The following is a 16,921-nucleotide window of genomic DNA, read 5'->3' as shown; positions in this document are numbered from 1 at the left end:
ATTGTCCTGCCAGAGGTTTCGGAAAGGGTAAGGTGTCCTGCTGCCAGGAAAATTACTGTGCTGAGCAGGAGTTACTCAGCACACATTGTCCTGCCAGCGGGACACCTTTCCCATTGGGTACCCTCGTTGAGGTGCCGAACGGGAGGGGTGGCCCAATGACGAAATTCCCGGTCAGGCTCTAAAAAGAGCCTGTGGGGTGGCAGCTTGGCCCCCCCACTCCCGCGGCTCGGTACGCCACTGTTACTTGATCAGTCAGCCAAACTGCTTTGAGTTAAATGAAACTTAGTTGGTTATATGGTTATTTGTAGCTTAAAAAATCACAGCTGCCAACACTTAGTGGTTTATATAATTAGTAGCTTAATAAATCACAGCTGCCAACAGTGATGGAAATGACTACACAAACTATGGCTGGAAATTGAAAAAAATACTCCGGAATACTACCTCCTTAGGGAAATTGACCCGATAGATGGGTTCACTGTAGAGGGTGTGGCGTAGCGGCGCAGTCATCATGGCAGGCACGTAAAACACATACAAATAATATTTCATTTTACAGGGTTGACATGAAACGCAGATAAATCACACAATAAACCAGACTGACAATATGTATATATATTACACATCTCTTAGCATAGTGGGAGAATTTGTGGTGTTTCCCTTTTAAGAACATGTATTGTCCCTCTAAGGATGTGTCATGACGGCCTCATACCTGACTGGGAAAAGAAGGAGCCTGCGCACGCACGTGCAATACCACGGTGGTAGACTAAATGTAATGGCACTCTGTATCTGTGTCTCATTGTGTTGGGCCTGCAAGCCTACCATGTGTGATCATAGGCCTGCGGCCCTGCTAGTCTGGGTGCAGTCTGGGTGCCCCAGACAAGCATGTGTAACCTGGGTGTCTCCAGGCCACTGGCCCTCTGTGTGATCGCAGAGCAGCTGCTTGTCCGGGAGCCCACGGCAGCTGCGGTCTTGTCGTGTGACCACAGCGATCAGGGTGATCCCTGCCACATTAATTGTGTGTTAGTGCCCGGAGCACCCCTTGGTCAGGCCCAGAGTCACAGTGCTCAGAAAGAAATTGTGTACTCCCCTACCCAATTCAAGGGATAGTTCAATCAGTATTTTGTTAAATGTTAACCCTCAAAATTAAGGGGATACCAAATATTACAACCCTATATTAGCTGTAATATTTGTAACCCCTTCAAAAAAAGGCTGAGATGGCTTCCAGAAGCTGTCACAGTGTAGGCTTATGATGTACTCCCCTACCCAATGCAAGGGATAGTTCGAGCAGTGCGTTGTTAAATGTTACCCCTCAAAATCAAGGGGATACCAAATATTACAACCCTATATCAGCTGTAATATTTGGTATCCCCTTCAAAAAAGGATGGGATGGCTTGGAGAAGCTGACACAGTGAAGGCTTATGATGTACTCCCCTCCCCAATGCAAGGGATAGTTCAAGCAGTGCGTTGTTAAATGTTACCCCTCAAAATCAAGGGGATACCAAATATTACAACCCTAGATCAGCTGTAATATTTGGTATCCCCTTCAAAAAAAGGATGGGATGGCTTCCAGAAGCTGACACAGTGAAGGCTAATGATGTACTCCCCTCCCCAATGCAACGGATAGTTCAAGCAGTGCGTTTTTAAATGTTACCCCTCAAAATCAAGGGGATACCAAATATTACAACCCTATATTAGCTGTAATATTTGGTATCCCCTTCACAAAAAGGATGAGATGGCTTCCAGAAGCTGTCACAGTGTAGGCTTATGATGTACTCCCCTCCCCAATGCAAGGGATAGTTCAAGCAGTGCGTTGTTAAATGTTACCCCTCAACATCAAGGGGGTGCCGAATATTACAACCCTATATTAGCTGTAATATTTGGAATCCCCTTAAAAAAACAGGTGGGATAGCTTCCAGAAGGAGGCATAGTGTAGACAAACGATGTACTCCCCCCTGCAATGCAAGGGATAGTTCAAGCAGTGCGTTGTTAAATGTTACCCCTCAAAATCAAGGGGATACCAAATATTACAACCCTATATCAGCTGTAATATTTGGTATCCCCTTCAGAAAAAGAATGGGATGGCTTCCAGAAGCTGTCAGAGTGTAGGCTTATGATGTACTCCCCTCCCCAATGAAAGGGATAGTTCAAGCAGTGCGTTGTTAAATGTTACCCCTCAACATCAAGGGGATACCAAATATTACAACCCTATATTAGCTATAATATTTGGTATCCCCTTCAAAAAACAGGTGGGATAGCTTCCAGAAGGAGGCATAGTGTAGACAAACAATGTACTCCCCCCTGCAATGCAAGGGATAGTTCAAGCAGTGCGTTGTTAAATGTTACCCCTCAAAATCAAGGGGATACCAAATATTACAACCCTATATTAGCTGTAATATTTGGTATCCCCTTCAAAAAAAGGATGGGATGGCTTCCAGAAGCTGTCATAGTGTAAGCTTATGATGTACTTCTCTCCCCAATGCAAGGGATATTTCAAGCAGTGCGTTGTTAAATGTTACCCCTCAAAATCAAGGGGATACCAAATATTACAACCCTATATTAGCTGTAATATTTGGTATCCCCTTCAAAAAAAAGGATGGGATGGCTTCCAGAAGCTGTCACAGTGTAGGCTTATGATGTACTTCTCTCCCCAATGCAAGGGATATTTCAAGCAGTGCGTTGTTAAATGTTACCCCTCAAAATCAAGGGGATACCAAATATTACAACCCTATATTAGCTGTAATATTTGGTATCCCCTTAAAAAAAACAGGTGGGATAGCTTCCAGAAGGAGGCATAGTGTAGACAAACGATGTACTCCCCCCTGCAATGCAAGGGATAGTTCAAGCAGTGTTTTGTTAAATGTTACCCCTCAACATCAGGGGGATACCAAATATTACAACCCTATATCAGCTGTAATATTTGGTATCCCCTTCAAAAAAAGGATGGGATGGCTTCCAGAAGCTGACACAGTGAAGGCTAATGATGTACTCCCCTCCCCAATGCAAGGGATAGTTCAAGCAGTGCATTGTTAAATGTTACCCCTCATAATCAAGGGGATACCAAATATTACAACCCTATATCAGCTGTAATATTTGGTATCCCCTTCAGAAAAAGAATGGGATGGCTTCCAGAAGCTGTCAGAGTGTAGGCTTATGATGTACTCCCCTCCCCAATGAAAGGGATAGTTCAAGCAGTGCATTGTTAAATGTTACCCCTCATAATCAAGGGGATACCAAATATTACAACCCTATATTAGCTGTAATATTTGGTATCCCCTTAAAAAAACAGGTGGGATAGCTTCCAGAAGGAGGCATAGTGTAGACAAACGATGTACTCCCCCCTGCAATGCAAGGGATAGTTCAAGCAGTGCTTTGTTAAATGTTACCCCTCAACATCAGGGGGATACCAAATATTACAACCCAATATCAGCTGTAATATTTGGTATCCCCTTCAAAAAAGGATGGGATGGCTTCCAGAAGCTGTCACAGTGTAGGCTTATGATGTACTCCCCTCCCCAATGCAAGGGATAGTTCAAGCAGTGCGTTGTTAAATGTTACCCCTCAAAATCAAGGGGATACCAAATATTACAACCCTAGATCAGCTGTAATATTTGGTATCCCCTTCAAAAAAATGATGGGATGGCTTCCAGAAGCTGACACAGTGAAGGCTAATGATGTACTCCCCTCCCCAATGCAACGGATAGTTCAAGCAGTGCGTTTTTAAATGTTACCCCTCAAAATCAAGGGGATACCAAATATTACAACCCTATATTAGCTGTAATATTTGGTATCCCCTTCACAAAAAGGATGAGATGGCTTCCAGAAGCTGTCACAGTGTAGGCTTATGATGTACTCCCCTCCCCAATGCAAGGGATAGTTCAAGCAGTGCGTTGTTAAATGTTACCCCTCAACATCAAGGGGATACCGAATATTACAACCCTATATTAGCTGTAATATTTGGTATCCCCTTAAAAAAACAGGTGGGATAGCTTCCAGAAGGAGGCATAGTGTAGACAAACAATGTACTCCCCCCTGCAATGCAAGGCATAGTTCAAGCAGTGCTTTGTTAAATGTTACCCCTCAACATCAGGGGGATACCAAATATTACAACCCTATATCAGCTGTAATATTTGGTATCCCCTTCAAAAAAGGATGGGATGGCTTCGAGAAGCTGACACAGTGAAGGCTTATGATGTACTCCCCTCCCCAATGCAAGGGATAGTTCAAGCAGTGCTTTGTTAAATGTTACCCCTCAAAATCAAGGGGATACCAAATATTACAACCCTATATTAGCTGTAATATTTGGTATCCCCTTCAAAAAAAGGATGGGATGGCTTCCAGAAGCTGTCACAGTGTAGGCTTATGATGTACTTCTCTCCCCAATGCAAGGGATATTTCAAGCAGTGCGTTGTTAAATGTTACCCCTCAAAATCAAGGGGATACCAAATATTACAACCCTATGTTAGCTGTAATATTTGGTATCCCCTTCAAAAAAAGGATGGGATGGCTTCCAGAAGCTGTCACAGTGTAGGCTTATGATGTACTCCCCTCCCCAATGCAAGGGATAGTTCAAGCAGTGCGTTGTTAAATGTTACCCCTCAAAATCAAGGGGATACCAAATATTACAACCCTATATCAGCTGTAATATTTGGTATCCCCTTCAAAAAAAGGATGGGATGGCTTCCAGAAGCTGACACAGTGAAGGCTAATGATGTACTCCCCTCCCCAATGCAAGGGATAGTTCAAGCAGTGCATTGTTAAATGTTACCCCTCATAATCAAGGGGATACCAAATATTACAACCCTATACCAGCTGTAATATTTGGTATCCCCTTCAAAAAAGGATGGGATGGCTTCGAGAAGCTGACACAGTGAAGGCTTATGATGTACTCCCCTCCCCAATGCAAGGGATAGTTCAAGCAGTGCTTTGTTAAATGTTACCCCTCAAAATCAAGGGGATACCAAATATTACAACCCTAGATCAGCTGTAATATTTGGTATCCCCTTCAAAAAAAGGATGGGATGGCTTCCAGAAGCTGACACAGTGAAGGCTAATGATGTACTCCCCTCCCCAATGCAACGGATAATTCAAGCAGTGCGTTTTTAAATGTTACCCCTCAAAATCAAGGGGATACCAAATATTACAACCCTATATTAGCTGTAATATTTGGTATCCCCTTCACAAAAAGGATGAGATGGCTTCCAGAAGCTGTCACAGTGTAGGCTTATGATGTACTCCCCTCCCCAATGCAAGGGATAGTTCAAGCAGTGCGTTGTTAAATGTTACCCCTCAACATCAAGGGGATACCAAATATTACAACCCTATATCAGCTGTAATAATTGGTATCCCCTTCAGAAAAAGAATGGGATGGCTTCCAGAAGCTGTCAGAGTGTAGGCTTATGATGTACTCCCCTCCCCAAAAAAAGGGATAGTTCAAGCAGTGCGTTGTTAAATGTTACCCCTCAACATCAAGGGGATACCAAATATTACAACCCTATATTAGCTGTAATATTTGGTATCCCCTTAAAAAAACAGGTGGGATAGCTTCCAGAAGGAGGCATAGTGTAGACAAACGATGTACTCCCCCCTGCAATGCAAGGGATAGTTCAAGCAGTGCGTTGTTAAATGTTACCCCTCAAAATCAAGGGGATACCAAATATTACAACCCTATATCAGCTGTAATATTTGGTATCCCCTTCAGAAAAAGAATGGGATGGCTTCCAGAAGCTGTCAGAGTGTAGGCTTATGATGTACTCCCCTCCCCAATGAAAGGGATAGTTCAAGCAGTGCGTTGTTAAATGTTACCCCTCAACATCAAGGGGATACCAAATATTACAACCCTATATTAGCTATAATATTTGGTATCCCCTTCAAAAAACAGGTGGGATAGCTTCCAGAAGGAGGCATAGTGTAGACAAACAATGTACTCCCCCCTGCAATGCAAGGGATAGTTCAAGCAGTGCGTTGTTAAATGTTACCCCTCAAAATCAAGGGGATACCAAATATTACAACCCTAGATCAGCTGTAATATTTGGTATCCCCTTCAAAAAAAGGATGGGATGGCTTCCAGAAGCTGACACAGTGAAGGCTAATGATGTACTCCCCTCCCCAATGCAAGCGATAGTTCAAGCAGTGCTTTGTTAAATGTTACCCCTCAACATCAGGGGGATACCAAATATCTGCTCCCCACGCTATTCTTTTCGTCCATGCAATGATCTTTCTTGCGCAAAGTTGTTAGCGCAGATTTAGTGCTTTTTTTGTAAATTAGGCCCATGGACTCCTACTGCAAGTACCATATTCTAAACGTACAATGCTGAAGTGAAATTGGCAGGAAACAAATACTACAAATATTGAACAGTGGTAACTTATGCCATTGCCTGCAGGTAATGTCAAGGATTTATATACTCCATTCCAAACCAAGACACAACATAACTTCAAACTTTATTTTACAAATACTTATTATGTACATGAAAACTGCAAGTAGCATTCACTTTCTTTTCTTTACTTTACTCTTAAACATGACAAGTATATAGTCTGCAAATTGAGGACCAAGTTGGAGCAGCTCATTTTGAAAGTGCTTCTTCCCACAAATAACATATGCAGCAAATCCACATTAATGTCAATGCTGCTGAGTACTGGCAGTCCAGAAAAGGCATGGGTATCATACAATCACTTTAAACCCAGTCACATACAGAGGCACCCATGGTGGCATAGAGGCTTTCGCATAACCTACGGGTTATCACTTCTTTGGCATCTCCTATAGCATCTGTAGCACAGAAATGTTGAACACTCATCAGCTGGTCTTTGTTCTTTGTCAGTACAGGCCAAGTGGAACCATAGATTGCAGGTATCACACGCAATCTAAACAAAATATGAACAGTAGTTTAGGATTCAAGTAACGTTAAATGCGGTCAGCATCACTACATATGGCAATAGTTATTAAAATACTGTATTTATGAAATCAACGGTAAAGAACATTAATTGAAATGAAAGAAAAATAACAGATTACCAACTATGTATGTGAATGCCAGGGCTTCAAATCAAAACACTAACAGTTTTACATAGAATAATTTCCACATAGTTGTGTGTCGAATTGTAAATTATTGCAGCCTTGGTGTTCAATACATTGAATATACATATATACAATGTGCAATGTGACGGATCGCAGAATTCAGTCACTTCTCCACAGTGGGGAGCCTTTCCCGGTGAGGCTAGGGAGGTGAGCTTGCTATGAGATACCCACCTTAGTGGTAGAGGCAAGCGAAACTTCACCGTAAGAGAGCCCCACCCCTTGGGGAGTAAAACTCCCATTTCAAAGATGAACTCGATAAGTTACTCACCCACAACCCACCCCCAAAAACTTATATCCAAAGAAATGAATGTGCGTTACTGGGGTGTAGAAACCTTTTATCTATGTGTGAAGAAAAATGAGTACACTACTGTGAAGAAGACCGTCCGAGTAATGCAAAGTACTCCGATAATATAGAGATGTTTGACATCTGCCGGGGAAAGCCTAGCTTTGCGAGATAAATCCTGTTGGGGAGAAAAGCCCAGGAGATTTGAATTAGCTGTGCAAGGAAAGCTGAACCAGACCGGGCCACGCAGCCTCCAAGCATTTACACAAAGTGGCGAGTGAAGGCGACATGAGAAAAGGCTGAAGTGAGAATAACTGAGGCAAGGAGACATCAGACAAGTTAGAGTCCATGGAGGATGCGTGACCGGGAGTTGGTGGAGTGCGACGTCCAATGTTCTCATAAGACTACTTGTGACTTAGCCAATCTTTGAAATAACAGTTAGGAATGAAAACAAAACACTGAAAATCATATGTATTACCCAATTTTGCACCCCATCACTCTGTCCATCAACGGTCGAAGTAACCTCTGCACAAATGTGGCACAGATTACTCATGTCATCTGTAAGAAGTCATAAAAATACAGTTTACTATGTGTACATGAAATATTGTAAATATACAGGCAATTTATATTCACTTTAAAGACACAGTATGGTAAGTTACTTCATGAAAATCACATGAGCACTTGAAGAATGTTGTCCATTAAATTACACGCACAATATACTTCACACATACCAGAGGTACGTTGTATCTTATGGCAGTTTAATCAAAGTTGTTCACACAGGACAATGCAATGTGCATCCTGCAATAATTTTAACAATATCATATAGCCTTTTATCCTGACTTTAAGTGCCAGTAATGACATAATTTTTTAGTGGTAGGGAACCTGCTAAGCTCCAGCTTTTGGATGGACATAAGTCAAGTGCCCCACCGGCAAACTCCTAGTCAGCCCATCTGGTAAAGTGCTGGTATTCATGAAAACTGGAACTTTAATTCCGGACCGCCGAAACTGAGTGAGGCCCTTTGATTGCCTGCTTACTGCTTATTTTTTCGTTTTCAATATCTTAACAATGTGGTCCAATGTCATTCTCATGACTGTTATGTTGGTGTTTGGTAGGCAAGATTGTATGCAGTGACCCTCAGGGAGACTACGCCAGTCTTGTCCTCTTGGTATTAGGTAACCCACTTATTGGTATAGGTCTGTACTACACAAGTTGGTAGTGTGACTGAACATCCAGGCTTATCTCAAGAGAGTTCAAGGTGATCTGTAGAGCTGTAGCATCAAAATGCACAAATACAAGTATTCAAATAACACTTACACTCAAGGTTTTCTAGTAAAATAATTATTTATGTAATGGTTAGGTTTTAATAAGCATTCTTTAAAAAGGACAATGTGCAACATTAAAAATACACTTCATAACACGTTCTCACAATCAAGATAAGCAAGTAGATATTTGTGAGAGAAGCTTCATACACACTTCCTACACCCTGAGGTGACTTCACTAAGTAGGACAGTATTGGCATTTATATATCACTTTTGTGCTTGGTAAATTCTGAGGTTGGCAGAAAGCAAAGGTAAAAGGAAGGAAAAAGGTTAACAGGTTCTCAGAGCATGTGAGCACTTTCAAATCTTCCAATGAAGTCTAGATAAAAACCTTTACCAGCACTCTTAGTTAAAAACCAATGTCTCACCTATGAGGGACAGTTAGAATCAAAGTCAATGGGACAGAAGAGTCTGCAAGGAGCCAAAACAGCCAAAGTCAATTTGGAGCAAAGTCTATGGAGCGGAAGCACTTCTTAGAAAGCAAAAAGTCTTGCACAAAGTTGGAGAGTTTGTTGCAGAAAAGCACTGTTGGGACACGATCGTTTAAACTTTGTCAAACGTTAGAGCTAAAATATCTCTAGAAAGGCAGCTACTGCAAGTCTCAACTGATACAAGCAAGCTACAGACAAAGAGGTAAGTACCCCTGAGTCAGAACAGTACCATAGTTTAAAAGAAGAGGATCCAGCTGGCTTCTATCCTGGTTGCAGACTTGCAGATCCTGGGTTCCTGGGCCTCAGTCGTGGGGACAAGAGGAAGGACGTCTGGAGGACTCCTGCACAGCAGTTTGGAGGTTGGCGGCAGCTATGGGCTCTTTTCAGTTTAGCGGCCCTTTGCGGTTTCAGCTACTGTCAATTAGCACCACCGCAGATCTTGGAGACTGGATGGGCTTCCATCGCTCTCTGAGTCCAGCGGTCTGGTGTGGTGACTCGAGCTTGGGTCGTCCTGCTTCCGGAGAGTCCTCAGGATTTTCCTGGAGCTTCGGTATGGCTTAAAGTCGATGCACTCGACTATGGATTTCTCGACCCTTGGCACTTCGTTCCAGCAGTACAGGGAGTTGGGGAAGGTCTTCCAGCAAAGTTCTTCTTGGGGTTAGCTGGTCTCACCAACCCAAGGGTAGAAGTTGTCCTTTCCAGAGCTGCTCTTGTCGATTAGGAAAAGCAGTTTCAGCACAGCAGCAGGGCTTCACCAGGCAGTTCAACGGTCCAGGAGGATGCCGCAAGCTTCTCTTCACAATTCCTTTGTCGGATGTTTCTTCCAGTGGTGGACTGTCTGTTAAACGGGATATCATATCGTGCCTCCTTTATAGTATATATTGGCCTAAGCCCAGTCGCTCTGCGAAGAAATCCGCGTTGTAAAGTTCTGATTTTAGATCGACTTTGCCGCCATTTTAGGTTCATCCGCCATTTTGATTCTCGCTCCAAAGTCACCCTGTGTTCTAAAATGGTGGACAGTGTTCTTCTGTTTGTAACATGGCCGACTCGACCTTCGCATTTGGGTTAGTGCCTAAACTGCCCGCAGGCCAAATGTTAGGGTCATGTAATTAGACCTTGTCCTTCATTGACCTGTGGATTGAGGATTACCTGTGCCAACGAAACCGATCCGTGAGCATATATTAAGCACAATGTTGTTTAAATACTGAATGCGAACATTTGAACTACATTGTATAAAACGTGTACGAAGGCTTAATGTTAAATCCGAAGATACACTGTTCCTATTGTGACCTGTTTGTGTATGAACTAGGAATAACCCATATGCATATAGATGACCAAATTAGTAGTGAACCCGGCACAAACCCCTAACCCGAAGAATGATTGACCTATAGGTGGGCTGGACATCAGATTAGAAATTGTATAAAAGAGCAAATGTTCTGATTTACAGTCCCACTCACTACACACACTGAAAGGCCTGGTATTCGCTGTGATGTACTGAGGGCCAGATAGCTATCCGATACTTTGTTCATTTGAAAACTGTTCAGTTACTTTGAATAAAGATCTGTGAATCTTTATAACCTGTGTTTGGTGTATTTCCTTCGAAGGTACTCGGCCTCGATATTTCCTTTTGCTTTTACATGTCTTCAATACAAGAAGCCTCGCCTTTCATGCAGGTTTCTCCCATTCATGCACAGCCTAGCTGTCACTCACAGCAGGCTGGCTGTCCTATAAGGACAGCCAGCCAATAAGGACTGGGTGCATTCAGGTTACGAAGGAGACTAAGGACAGGGAGTTTCGGGCACCTCCCTCGCTTCCTTGTTTTGCGTGCAGAGTAAAACCCAAGAGAGACCTCACAAGCAAGAAATGGCAAAAAAAGAAGACTGGGGCCTTTTTGACAAAATGGTCACCCATGGGCTGCAGCTGACAATTCAGCCAGCGGTAGAAAAGCACAATGGTAGGAAAATTAATCCACTGCCACAAGCCATTAAAAGTCGTGAGGGTAACATAAAAAAGATATTACATGAGTAAGTAGGAAAAGGAGCTACTAAGTAACCCACCAGCACTCCACGTAAGATGGTGTGTGCTGGACCAAAAGGAAAGTAAAGTCAATTTCACTTCACTATACTTGGGAACTGTAGTTCACCCAAGAAAAGGTATTTAAACCTTCAGAGAAATCTAAAGGATTTCTTTGTGACACTGCACTGAAGGTGCTGTGTGTCACCATACAAAAAGTATATTCCTATGGAGTTTGTCAGACTACAAAAACAAAGGAAATGCAACTACAAATCAGATCAAAACACATGAGTGAGTGAGAAAAAGGGTGTCACTCGCTCCATGGTTAAAAATAAAAAGTCCTAAAGTCCAGCAAGAGCTGGGGGTCTCTAAGGTTGAAGGGAATTAGCACAGAAATGTAAATTGTCCCTAACAGTGTTTTCCCAAAATCTATGCCCAAAAGTACCAACCATTTATATCTTTTTTTAAAATCCTGGAATGGGGCTTGCATAACAGCCTGAAGTAGCTTTCTATTTCTTCCCTTCCAATTTCAATGGCTTGACAAGTAACAGCTGTTCTGGAGACAATGGGCCTCATTACGAGTCCGTCGGTAACCGAGGCGGTAAAACCGCCTGGTTACCGCCGGACTCGTATTACCATTCCGCCTCTGTGATTTCCGGAATTACCGGGGCATTACAACCCCGGTTTTCTGGGAATCACGGAGGCGGAATGGTGTAAATCCCCATTCCCATTGAGTCCTATGGGACTCAATGGAAATGGGGATCATGGAAACACCGGCAGCATCTCGTGGTGCTGCCGGTGTTTCCTCGTCCGCCTGCATGCGGGAGGTGTTAAACCCGGCAGGTCAGACCTGGCGGGAACATCACCTCCCGCCTGCAGGGGTCGGACTCAGGCGGTCCGGAAACAACGGTGGCGACGGGTTTACCGCCACCGTTATTTCTGGACCGCCTGGGTCGTAATGAGGCCAAATGTCTGTCTATGCCGGTATATTGTATGCAATTACTCTGCAGACAGTTCATGAGTACTGATCATAAAATACATTGACAATGAAAAATAGTACATACTAATTCTTTCAAATCTGGTTTAAACCTATCAGGTTCTTATTTCTTTGTCTGAAACTTGTCCATTAACATATTAATACAAACAGGATTATGAACTAAGACTTTACCAGAAGCTGCAATACCTGACTGATTTATTAAGCTCTCAGCTATCTCCCTTCGATATTTATTGAGTGCATCCATGCTACTCTCGAAAACAACTGCTTCCTCCTCTAAAAGGTATTCTGCAAACTAAAATTATAATAATTATGTGGTTTGTTTGCACAATAGACATGTTAGCAGGTCTACAACTACTTTAGCATTTTTCATTTTACATATGTGCTTCTAAACAGAACAGTCAAGTACAAATGAAATGCTTTGCATAATTGATAGTGACCTAGACAAATAAAAACCGTACTGTGACATAGTAGAAGAGAGCTGTTTTGTACAGGATTTATTAAACATGTATATTCTGTCCGTCGGAAACGTAATGCGAAAAATATACTGATACATTACCTTGCAGACAAAAACACCACAAGATATACTGTCTAGTTGTTTTGGATGTGCAACACTGGAGCATGTCCACCTAGAGACTGGCACGTTTTTTCTTCTCATAAAAGCCCTAGATAGTAGAAAAACATTGCAGTTTTGAAGATGTTAAACTTCACTTCATAGCAATTCATAGCAATCTGTATAACATTAAGGTGGAAATTACAAATCAGCATTTTAAAACACCCAGTTTTAAAAATGTGGATAACGTACTTTCAATTACACTTGTCACAAACTTCATCAGGGCTAGTTTCCTAATGGTGTTTTTTTTAATGATTGACCGACGTGTGACCCATAGGGAATGAGCTCATTCATCCTCCAACTTTAAAGGGACTGATCTAGGTAGATTTTGATTCAGCCTGGAATGAATATTCCTACAGCACACTGATATTCATGTTCAGCTTCTGTGGTAAGCTTGCACAGAAGCTGCAATTCCTCAACATCGTTTTAGCACAAAACGGTGCCGAAGAAGAACATACACAGACCCGCATATTTACCTGAAATGTTTAAGTATAACATCCATAATCTTTGTAATACACATTGACGTGATCAATAGCTACCTTGTTACTTCTTTGCACTTTTGAATCTGACTGTCTAGTTCTCCCAAAGAGTTCAGGTATAACGCTCTCTTTTCACTGGGGTATATCGCCTAAAATGTAATACATTTTTGTAAAATAAAATTAGGTTTTGTTTTTTAAAGTGCTACTAATCATATTTGGAAATAAAAATACCAGATTTACATTTGTAAATTATTATTGGCATGTAGTTGTATATTTGTCATGCATTAACAATTAATGGAGGATACTCCCACAAGGTTGGAGGTAGCCTTGCCCCGAAAACTGGCAGGCTACCTCCAAACTTGCAAGAAAGTCCGGCACGCGCAAATGGGCAATTACCGGGGTATTCCGGCCCCGCCGGACCCGGTAATTGCCCTTTCACGGGTGCCGGAATCGGGTGATCCCCATTCCCATTTGAGCCCCATAGGGCTCAATGGGAATGGGGATGCCTGTAGCACCGGCACCATTCATAATGGTGCCTGTGCTACAGTCATGCTGTGCTCGTGGGTGCCTTTCATTCCACCAGGTCAGACCTGGCGGAATGAAAGGCACATGCAAGCACAGCTCGGAGTTTGCCGGTCCGGATACAATGGTACCGGCAAGCTGACCGGTACCATTGTTTCCAGACCGGCAAGCTCGTAATGAGGCCCATTATAGTGTAAACGGAAATGCATTCATGTCCCACAATGTGTTCCTTATTGTATCCCATCAGAAAGTGCAAGGAGTGTTGCCTTCAAACCGTTCTATGCTCTTTACATAGCTAAGCATTTCAAATGCAAAATCTGTGCACTCTTCCGTTGCACATATGATTATACTCGGCAAATGGTCAAAAATTAGATGATTGCTGTGGTGTCCACTGTAGACTATTTGCAAAATAGCCTTTGTAATTTATGACATTTAAAAAATGACCAATACTTTGTAACAAACAGGGAAAATGTACAAGGAGATAGTACGATTCCCTTACCACTAATGTCCAATGATGAGCATCATTAACAACTCCCAACAGCAACTTGTACTGCAATGGATCAACCTATAAGAAGGATGAAAGCATTGAATGTGAGATGCAGGAACAATTGCCCATGTTAAAATCCAGCCATTAATTATTTATTAAAGAAAAAGGAACACCAAGGTCTGTGTTTTGGTTAATACCAATTGATAACAAAAAGTGGATCATAGAGCAAATAATGGTGAAAAGGAAAACAATACCATTAAGGTGTGAGCACTTTACTGGTCAGGTAAGAGTGGTTGGCAAAAGTTAAGGCTTAGCATGCTACCCAAAAATCTCTCACTTCGCCTGGATTTGCCTATTCATAGTCGGAGATCAAAGTCACCTAGTTGGTAGTTTTCCAAATCCTGAGACTTAAATCCAGCAGTCCTTACGACTTAAAATCCTGGATACAAGAGGCACCCAAGTGCAATAACAATCAATTTATTCCAGATAAAAGAAATTTCAAAAATAGCAGAAAGATGAATGTGACCATTAAGGGACTAGTCAGACTGTAGTGCCTGTTCCACAGACGCAAAATGGCTGTGGCTAACTACTGAGGGCTGGATAGGATTTCTTCAGTCTGCAGCAACTTCATTGCCATAATTATTTCTAATGAACAATCCAGTTGTGTCAATTTGATCATCATGACATAATAAAAGTATAGCTAGGCTTTAAGGCCTATAAAGTGGATGGCAGATGTTCCAACCCAGGTCACCCCTTGGCTCTCCTTGAGCCAGTACACCACAATTTGTATCTACTCTATGTGAACCATGCATATAGTAAGGAGTTGATTATAATTGTCACAATTCACTACAGGACACATTTGTTAAATGTACCAGGGGCAAACATTTTCAACATTGTACGCAATTTTGTATGTGCACATTGCAGTCAAAAATGAATAACATTATGTAAAACCTCTAACCTTTTTCATTAATGGTGGTTTTCCATGCCAAATCAGGGTCATGGCGTAGCTATCGATATAGAACACTTCATCACTGGATTCTTTATTATGTGTCCGTACTTGTCCGAACAAGTGTGCATTGATCACCTGCAATACTGAACAATGTTACAACTGGAAAAGTGTGAACCAGGTACATTTATGACTATATTGCTATGGGATTTAAAATTTAGATTTTTACCTGACTTTCCAGCTGCTTGCCTGGTTGAAGGCATACAAGATCTGAGTCGAAGATGTTGTAATGACCGATCTTTGAAACCAATACATGTCCTGTTACATTGTTCCAAACATCATCAATACCTGAAAATAAATCACAGTCCTAAGTAATAACAACATCAATGCAAGTATTAAAGTTCACTGTGTTCATTTACTTACAGTGATATGGTTCTTTGTATTCAACACAATTAATGGAAACACTTGGGTTCTCCAGAGAACCTAAATCTACTGTGGTGGTTGTCTTTTTGCAAGGAGCGGAGTTACAATGTGCATTCATTTCAGAAACTTGTCCTGGTAATTCATTGATCACACAGCTGCATTTTTGTTGCTGTTGTACAGTGCATGTGTTTTTATGGCTCACTGGCATAGTCAATTGGGTTTCAGACCATGCAGTGTTTATATCTGAAAGTTGTAGTGTATCTGCAGCTACATTTGTCTTAGCAGATATTTGTTGATTTAAATCTTCTGTAGATTTTGACAAGGTTTTGAAATCATCCAAAGTGGATACACTTTCTTTATCTATACATAGTTCTTTCAAATCCGATGGATCTGTGGGATTTGGTAGGACCAACATTGGAAGGGACACAGGAATCTCGTCTGGGACTGGACCTTTCAATTTTGTCACTGCACATTTTAAGATTTGTGTGGGTATGTGCTCAGTAACTTCCTTAAATATTTGTATATGATCACTGTTAATTTTTGGAAAAAGGTTTCCCGAATTGTCACGCAGATCTATGAGTTTACCAGAAATGTTTTCAACAACAAAAGGTCCGAAGAAGGATGGGTCTAACTTTCCTCCTATTCTTTGTGAGGATCGAATGTTTTTTCTCATAACCTTGTCACCGATCTTGATTTCAGGGTCCCGTTTTTGTGCCGTCACTCTATTTTTTATTTTCTGTGCCGATTTGTTCAGGTTTTCTCGAACAACATCTAAGACACTGTCACGAAATGAAATACACTCTGATATAATTTCATTACCAGCAAACTTCTCAATGTCTGCTTGTGGAACCTAAAACATCAAAACAAAGTACTTTATTAATACTCCTGTATTAGTGTAACAAACTATGGTTATTTGCAATCCGACAAAAATTCATCAAATCGCAACAGAATAAAAGGAACAAGTTACTTACCTGTAACTGTTGTTCTCCAGCATGGGTCTGGCATGGATTCACATGCTCATGAATATTCCCCGTCGTCAGGCTGGGAATCCTCGGTAAAGAAAAAACCAGTATCAGTTTCGTTTCTGATCTGTCTTTCGTAGTAATAACCAATCACTGGTCTCTGCGTCATACTGACCACAGCCAATGACTGCCCTCTACCTAAGCACCGCCTCTGGCAGCCATCTTCAGATTTGGAAGCACGTGAAGTGGCAGTATGACCAAGTGAAGAGCCGCAGAGGGGTAGGCGGGAGGGTTCGCATGTGAATCCATGCCAGACCCATGCTGGAGAACAACAGTTACAGGTAAGTAACTTGTTCCTTCTCCAGCATGGGGTCTGGCATGG

General features: G+C 41.9%; 1 protein-coding gene across 2 annotated transcripts; it reads right to left on the bottom strand.

The window, feature by feature from the left end:
* Positions 1 to 6,416: 6,416 nt before the first annotated feature.
* LOC138472868 (uncharacterized) lies at positions 6,417 to 16,526 on the bottom strand. 2 transcript variants are annotated; one of them, XM_069611257.1, is made up of 8 exons: positions 15,578 to 16,526; positions 15,384 to 15,502; positions 15,167 to 15,292; positions 14,221 to 14,286; positions 13,260 to 13,348; positions 12,667 to 12,772; positions 7,828 to 7,907; positions 6,417 to 6,855 (listed from the first exon to the last, which is right to left on the bottom strand). In XM_069611257.1, exons 1-7 carry the CDS (start codon positions 16,248 to 16,250, stop codon positions 7,899 to 7,901), a joined length of 1,188 nt encoding a protein of 395 aa, XP_069467358.1. In that variant the 5' UTR covers positions 16,251 to 16,526; the 3' UTR covers positions 6,417 to 6,855; positions 7,828 to 7,898. The 2 variants fall into 2 exon arrangements, with proteins under 2 accessions (XP_069467358.1, XP_069467359.1); XM_069611258.1 differs by lacking the exons at positions 6,417 to 6,855; positions 7,828 to 7,907; positions 13,260 to 13,348 and having other exon boundaries at positions 12,666 to 12,772.
* Positions 16,527 to 16,921: the final 395 nt, after the last annotated feature.

This window comes from Ambystoma mexicanum, chromosome 8 (assembly GCF_040938575.1).
Source record: "Ambystoma mexicanum isolate Mex_15411 chromosome 8, UKY_AmexF1_1, whole genome shotgun sequence".
NCBI classification, from domain to species: Eukaryota; Metazoa; Chordata; class Amphibia; order Caudata; family Ambystomatidae; genus Ambystoma; species Ambystoma mexicanum.
This window is presented reverse-complemented; position numbering and strand designations above follow the sequence as displayed.